The sequence below is a fragment of the Cryptosporidium hominis genome (assembly GCF_000006425.1).
Source record: "Cryptosporidium hominis TU502 chromosome 6 CHRO016124, whole genome shotgun sequence".
NCBI lineage: Eukaryota > Apicomplexa > Conoidasida > Eucoccidiorida > Cryptosporidiidae > Cryptosporidium > Cryptosporidium hominis.
In genome coordinates, this window is record NW_667109.1 from 1 (window position 1) to 7,699 (window position 7,699).

Genomic DNA, 7,699 nt, shown 5'->3' on the forward strand with positions numbered 1-7,699 from the left:
GGTTGAGGAAGAAGAATTCATCTTGGTTGGATAATGAAGATCAGTGGATTAATTTGAACTATTCAAAGCAAAACAAAGGAGTAGTGGTTGTTCCCAGTTTATATTTGAACCAAATTATAAGGATGGAATATATAATGAAATCAAGCGAGTTGAAAACCAATCTTTGGTTAGAAAGGTCTTGGATTATTCATTTTAGTGGATCTAATAGACTAGAACAATGTTTTATGATCCAAAAACTTTGTTTAGATAGGATTAGAAAGTTCAAAACAAAGTATAATCATTATTTTAAGGAATGCCCAGAGAAAATGGAAGAATTGATGACCAAAAATGAACTTAAAAAGATTGAAACTCTATTTTCCTTGAAGATGGATTCAAATTTAGATCCTAATAACTATATTGGACAAAATTATTTGGTATGGATTAAAGATCTCGAACAGATAGATCTTGGAATAAGAAATTTAAGTAACAGATACTCTATTCTAATTAAAAGGTATGTTTTAATAAGAATAATAGAAAGGAAGTCTTGAGAAAACTGAATATTAACTTTAATCTTTAATTACTATAAATTTTACTATTTTAATATTGGTATTTCATTATTTTAGAATAATTAAGCTTCTAAAACTAAGTAGAACCAGACAATTCACTCCAAAATCACAAAGAGAACTAGTACGAGCAGTTCTACGATTCTTACAGAATTCAAATCAATTTGGATCAATTTTTGAGAAACTATATCTCACACGAATAGGAAGTTGATATGGAATCTTTTCTCTATTTTCCTTATTTTTCTAATTTATTCAACTTTTTTCTTATTATGCCTTCTTTCAGCCAATCACAAGAACACTACAGCATGCACCAAACAATGCAATTGCACTCTCTACTATATTCCATTCCCTTTCTTTACTAACCTACTGTCCTAACACCTTTGAATATGCAGAAAAATCACCTCCAAAACTTTGAATAACCTTACCCTTTACAGACCACATACTAACTATCCGGTACCTTCAGAATGCATGACTTGCAATGTGCATGCATGTGACCGGTAATGACATGAGAAAAAATTTAGAGAAATATGGGAAAAAAATTAAATAAATTTTATTTATTTTTTATTCTAGCAGCATAATAAGTTTTTGAGGTTTAGAATGATTCTTTCTACACAATTAACAAGTTGATGATTATCAAAAATGATGGCAGAGTTTTCAAGTATTGAATGAGGTATATAGTCGTCTTGTAGGCCTAAGGAGATAGTTCTAATTCTTCCAGCTCCTCTTTGGTTTTCTGGAGAATTTAGTTGATAAGATTCAGCTCCATAATTGTTTGTAAGTTCTTTGACTCTTTGTTCAAGTCTAAAACATCTTACTCTAAGCCCATCATTTTCTAATCTAAATTTCTCCACTAAAGTGGAAGTTTCATTAGCTATACTTTTTAAATTATCTTTTTCAAACTTTATCCTTTTTAATGATTCTATAATATCTTTAGATTGTTTATATTCCTCTTTTAAGCTTTGAATATGAGATTCTCTGAAGTTTTTTTTTAAATAAAGAAAATAAAACAAAATAAGATCAAGTCAAATTCTTAAATAGTAGCTAAACATTGTTTAAGTTTAACTTACAGAATTGATATATTATTACTCTGTTGACTTATTTGAGATCTTAAATTTGAGTTCTCCACCTCCAATTGTCTGTTTTTCTGATTCCATTTTTGGATTCCAACTAGTTTCATTTTAAAAAATATATATTTTTCATTCATTTCATAAGAACTAAACTTACCTTGACTTTCAAATAGAAGAATTTGTATATTCTCGGTACCTTCAATTTCACAAATTGATTTCCATAAACCTTGAAATGATATAATTTCTTCTAAAGCTATAATAAATTGTTTACACTTTGAAATGATTTGAAATTGCTCCTCTAAAGCCTTTTTTAAATTCAAATTTATTTGATCCTTGACATCTAACTCTTCCTGAGTATATTATTTGTCTCAAGATATATTTAGATATGCACTCCTCACATATTAATTTATCGTATATTTTATATTCAACTGTATTACTTATGTTGCAATTTGAACATTTAACTCTTCCACACAAAGTGCAGCAAACTTTATGAAACTCTTCTAAATTCATACATTCTTCACATATTTCAGTATCTTTCATTAATTCTCTACTTTCAATATTCCTATTCAAATATAAAATGCATGAAATTCTTTTTTTACTATGATCTTTTTCTTTTTTCCACTTACTCTGGTGAGTTTTCTCTAATTTCTCCTCTTTCTATTGGTCCTGGACTCCAACTCATTTCTCTTTTTTTACTTTTTTTTTTCTTTTATTTTTCTTTTGAATCTTTAATATTCAATTTTTTTTAAGTTACTGCATTTTTATGCATATTCACCCATTCCCCCCTTTATTGTCCTCTATACCGGCGTTTACCGTTATTTTTTTTTTTGTGGACAAAAAAAAATGAGCGGGAAACATCAAACGCCGGTATATAAATATTTAAAGCATTAAAAAAAAAAATATTTTGATTAGTCATTTTTGACAGGAAGAACTTTGTATATTTTTTTTTCCTCAATAGTTTTAAATTGAGGAAAATATAAATTTATATTCTAAGTACAAAGAAACTTGTACTCTGATACCATAAGATATAGTCGAAGCAATAAACATTACATTAATAAAGGAGTGAGGAGGATTTAGAAAATTACAAAATTACTACACAATTTAAGCAAGTCAGAAGGCAATAGATAACACAATGATGGAGGATAAAGGGGATTCCCAAGTGGAGGTTTTCTTTTGGACGAAGATTAAAGATCCAAGACTTCAGGCTCCTGAAGGATCCTTTATGATAGATTCAAAATCTGGAAGAGCGGAACTTTCAGAATTACTAAATACCTTATTAGAAACAGAAAACAGGATTGCTTTTGATTTTATTATAGATGAAGTGTTTTTGAGAGGTACTATTTATGATTATATGAGACAGAATGAGAAAACAAGTGAATCAAAACTTAAAATAGAGTATCTTAAAACCCTTGGAAAACCGTCAATAAAGATTTTAGATAAACAAAAGGATTGGATTAGGAGCATCACATATGGAATAGAGACAGATAATCCCATGGTAGTAGCAGGATTCTACGATGGAAGGATTAGATTTTATGATACAATTTCACATAAAAAAGATAAGAAAGTCAAATTGGACGAAGATGATAATATTAGAGACAATAAAAGTCAAACATTTGAATTTAATGTAAATGAATTATTACCAGAAGGAGATTCTACTTCTGTTTTTAGAGTCCAATCTCAACAACTAAATGATTCCGAGTTTTCCAAAGTTTGGGCCTCAACAATGAGCGGTTCTATTATAGGTTTAAGCTATTCATCAAAGAGACAAGAATGCATTTTGAAAAGTGTTAAGCTCAGAGCCAGTATTGCTCCTATAGAAGCTCTTTGTACTGTAAAAGGATGCGATTCAATAATATCAGCAGGAGATGCAAATGGTAATGTTTTAGTATTTTGTGAGGAGTCCACAGATAATGGTACTTTAAATAATATAGAGAATACAAATAACTTAAATTGTACTGCTAAGATCAAAATCCATTCTTCTAATGTTACAGATATACTATCTTTGGGAGATAATTTGATTTCCTCAAGTTTGGATGGTAATATTAAGGTGTCTAAAGTTTCATTAGGAGAAGCTGTTTGCGGGTGGAATATTAAATTTCCAACATTCTCTTTATCTACTCAAAATTCCATGGTAGGAAATGTAATTTGTACTTCTCATGATGATGGTAAAGTTCGAATTTGGGATTTAAGGGCAGGAGCAACCAGCCAAATAGACCTTAAAGCAAAAAAAGATATGGGTTTAGTGTCTTTTGATAGAAATACTCGTTTTGTCCATAGGAGCAGACTTCTTGCTCATAAGGAAGTTGTTCCACAAGCTGTTTGGAGTCCATATAGTGAATATATGATAGGGTCAGTTTCACATGACATGGATTTGAAAATCCTGGATATAAGGTCACCAAATTTACCACTTCAAGCAGCAAAAACTGACTCAAAATTACTTAGCCTCTGTTGGATGAATGAACATACCATTTATACGGGAGGTTCAACAGGAGAACTTATAGTTTGTTCATTTTAGACATTATAGTTAAGTCTTTGTTCTAAAACTTACAGTTAGAATACCAATAATATATATTTGATTGATTTCCAGATAATTCAAAATAAGAATTTCGATTTAATCTATTCCAATGTAATAGTTTTCTGCTGATTGGCATTCTTTGATTTATGATATAATTTTCCTATTAATAGCTTTTATTAGTAAAAATGAATAGGGAATAATATTTTAATAATAGAAAAGGAATGACTCGGTATTTTTTTAATTTTTTAGATACTTGTAAAACCTTTTCTTAATTTAAATAAATTCATCCAAGTCATCCTCAACCACAGCATAATCTTGGAAGTCTACTTTGTATCTCAAAATACCACCAAAACCACCAAATCCTTTTTGGAATTGATTTCCTTCTTGAGACTTATTTGTAACAAATTCCAATTGAGCTCCGTAATTTTGATATGTATTTACAAGCCATTCAGTCAAAGGAAGTATTTCAATAACATCAAGTTCTGCTCCAGTTTCTGGATCCTTGAATTTGGATTCATCATGCTGTTCAGTTGGGCTATTTAAGAATACTTTTTCTTCGCCAGTAGATGGGTTCTTAACAACCATCCTTTTAGTTTCTAAGTTTTCCCATACAATCAACAATTCAATTGCACCCATTTCTAAAGCTTGAAGGGTTTCATTAATTCCGTAAACATACTTTCCAGTATCCTGTGCAACTTCATCAAAGAATTTAGTGATAAGTTTCTTCTCCTGAACAAATTTAACATTTTGGAGTGCATCAGAAGATAGCTCAATGGCTTGATTAAAACCATTATCACCTCCATATGAAACATCAACAATCTTTAGGATCTTGCTTGCTAGTCTTTGATCAAAAATATCACTTTGAGCTAGCTCATTTTTAAAATCAGCACTTCCTGCTAATATCAAAGCCGCAACATTAACTTGGTCGTTAGTAATAAACATAGTAGTTGCAGTTTCAGCAACTTTTCTCAAATAATTGTGACGCTTTTCCATTCTCAGACGAGCAAAACGTAAAGCTGATTGACCACCACGACCGTGCTTTTTTGGTAAATCCACATTAAATCTAAGCAAGACTTCTCTCGAACTACCTTGTACAACACCATACAAGGCACCATTACCATCAACAATAATAAATCCAAATTTATCATCAGTCTCCAGTAACTCTTTAAGAGCGTCAACATGGAACTTATTATCACATAAATAAAGAGACGTATTAATAGGTTTAAATGGCTCAAAGTCAATATTTACTTTCTTTTCCTTCCCATCTTCAGTAATTAAAGTTCCACAATAAACTACTAATCCATTTTGAGGAGTTCTATTATATAATTTTAGACGTTGTTGAGTACTTGTAATTGCTGATAAAACTGAAAGTCTATTTACTCTACTCTTAATATTAGAAGCTGTACCATACTCATCGGCAAGCATTTTTGAAATTCTGGATATTTCATCCTTTGGTTTAATAACCAAAGAAATCATAGAAGTACCATTTCCTCTAGCAGCTTCCAGTGTCGCTATTAGTCTTCTGACTTTCCACTGTTTAACGTTTGTATCGTTATCACTCATTTCTTGTCTTCAATTTAATACTTTTCTATCTTGTTTCCTTTGGTAATATTTTCACCTCTATTTCATAATATTCTTAATATTTTCTCAAAATTACAATTGGAAAATACTAGTTGAGTAAATTCTCGGAACTTTTTGGTATTTTTTCAAAACCAATAAATTACTCTTTATTTCAAACTTTTTGACAAAAAAGCAACGCTTGGCGCGTAGTCTCTCTTAATTATTACCTCCATTGCTCAGCCATTAACTTTTTCTTTAGGAAAATTAAAAAAAATTTAAGAACTGAAAAATTTCATCTGCCAATTCTCAAATCCATCAAATTAAAGCATTACATTTGTTTGCATGCAATAAAAGTTGTTCTTGCATGTGCTTGTCCACATGCTGACACGTGTACTATGTTTTCTTATACCGGCATTTGCATGCACGCACTTGTGTATGAAGAAAAAAAATTATGACACGTATCAAAATAATTTACTAAAAATAAAAATTAAAGTGTGAATAGTTTGTGTTTTAGATTTAATTTGGTTATTTTTTTCCTTTAAAAATTATATAATCAATTATTTTAAGAGTTTTATAATTGATTGAGATATGTAGAAAAAAGAGAGATTGTGTAAAAAAGGAAATAAAGACATTAGAAGAATATAAAAGGGATGATGGCCAGCTCAAAATTATCAATAAGGTAAAATAATTTACAGAATAAAAGTCAATATATTTCAATAAATAGTAAAATATAAATAAAATAAATTTTTTTTTTTCAAAATAGCATAATATATTTTTTATGCCTTTTAAGAGGAAGAACTTTATATGGAGTGTGGGGGGAAGATCAAAAAATATGCTCTGAAAAAAAGAAAAAATTGAATTGAGAAAAAATTATTATAAAACCAGTCAAATAAATAAAAAAATACATGAAATACATATAATTCCAGAATAATATTAGTAATTAGAAACTTTTTAAGTCAGACTATTGACACAGATATATGATGATCATACAGCAATTGGCTATATGTGAAAACTATTAGAGTAAACTTAATATTAATTTCATTTTAAGGACTCTATGAAAATCCAAAATGAGTTGTGGGAATAAGTACTTTTGGAATTTGGAAGGGCATGATCCTGCATTAGCTTTATTGGATTTATTTGAAAATGGTAAAAAATATAATTCTTTGGAAACATTAGTGGATTTCTTATCAAAAAATATTGTTCTGCTTGAAAACATGAAAAACAACTCAAATTCTAAGAAGGAAGGCTTATTCAATTTCTTATTTTTGTTTCAAAAGCTTAATGGAAGACCGGCAGAAAATGAGAATCCAGAGCCCGTACCATTACTCTCTTTAGATTTGAAGCTTGCAGATACAATACTTGTGCAGAAAGCTCTATTAAGGGATCTAGTATTTCTACTAGGCAACAGAGAGTTTGATGTATTTAGGAGACTATATAGTCTTTTAATCAAATTTGCTCCTTTAGATTTGAAGGATCTAATCAGCATTGAAAAGAATCATGGTTCAATGATATGTATTTATTTCACAATTTATTTTTCCATATTGTTGAATATATTTGGATACGAGAATATTGGGGAATTTAGAAAAGGAGAGGAAATTGAGGAGCTAAAATTAAATTGGATTAATAAATTTGTTTCTCAAATAAATGATTTACTGGATTACTTTATTGATAAGAAAACCAATCTTTTGAGAATTACAGATATTAACAATGACTGCTTAATACTAATCTTTGCATTAATCCTATATTTGATAATTTCTATTATCGATATAGGAAATGATAAGATTACTGAATTTAAATTAGCAATCATAAAATTAATAAAGATTCAGCTAAGTAATTTAATGTTCAATTATTGGTATTTGAAGATTCTATTGATTATTATTGAAAGAATTGGCATGGATTTGACAGTTTCTGAATTAGTATTGGTTGTTCTTCAATATCAAAAATTCATTGGTGAACAATCTATTAAGATAGAAAATAATAATAGTTTCGACAAATCAATGAATAAATTGGGAGTA

General features: G+C 29.2%; 4 protein-coding genes across 4 annotated transcripts; 2 read left to right on the forward strand and 2 right to left on the reverse strand.

Annotated features, from left to right (window-relative positions):
* The first annotated feature begins 122 nt into the window (after positions 1-122).
* Chro.60388 (hypothetical protein) lies at positions 123-527 on the forward strand. The annotated part of the gene is made up of 1 exon (XM_660765.1): positions 123-527. One exon carries the CDS (start codon positions 123-125, stop codon positions 525-527), a length of 405 nt encoding a protein of 134 aa, XP_665857.1.
* Positions 528-1,876: 1,349 nt separating this feature from the next.
* On the reverse strand, positions 1,877-2,149 carry Chro.60389 (hypothetical protein). The annotated part of the gene is made up of 1 exon (XM_660766.1): positions 1,877-2,149. The coding sequence occupies one exon, from the start codon at positions 2,147-2,149 to the stop codon at positions 1,877-1,879; it is 273 nt and encodes a 90-aa protein (XP_665858.1).
* Positions 2,150-2,741: 592 nt separating this feature from the next.
* On the forward strand, positions 2,742-4,124 carry Chro.60390 (microtubule-associated protein ytm1). The annotated part of the gene is made up of 1 exon (XM_660767.1): positions 2,742-4,124. The coding sequence occupies one exon, from the start codon at positions 2,742-2,744 to the stop codon at positions 4,122-4,124; it is 1,383 nt and encodes a 460-aa protein (XP_665859.1).
* A 273-nt stretch (positions 4,125-4,397) lies between these two features.
* On the reverse strand, positions 4,398-5,687 carry Chro.60391 (eukaryotic peptide chain release factor). The annotated part of the gene is made up of 1 exon (XM_660768.1): positions 4,398-5,687. The coding sequence occupies one exon, from the start codon at positions 5,685-5,687 to the stop codon at positions 4,398-4,400; it is 1,290 nt and encodes a 429-aa protein (XP_665860.1).
* Positions 5,688-7,699: the final 2,012 nt, after the last annotated feature.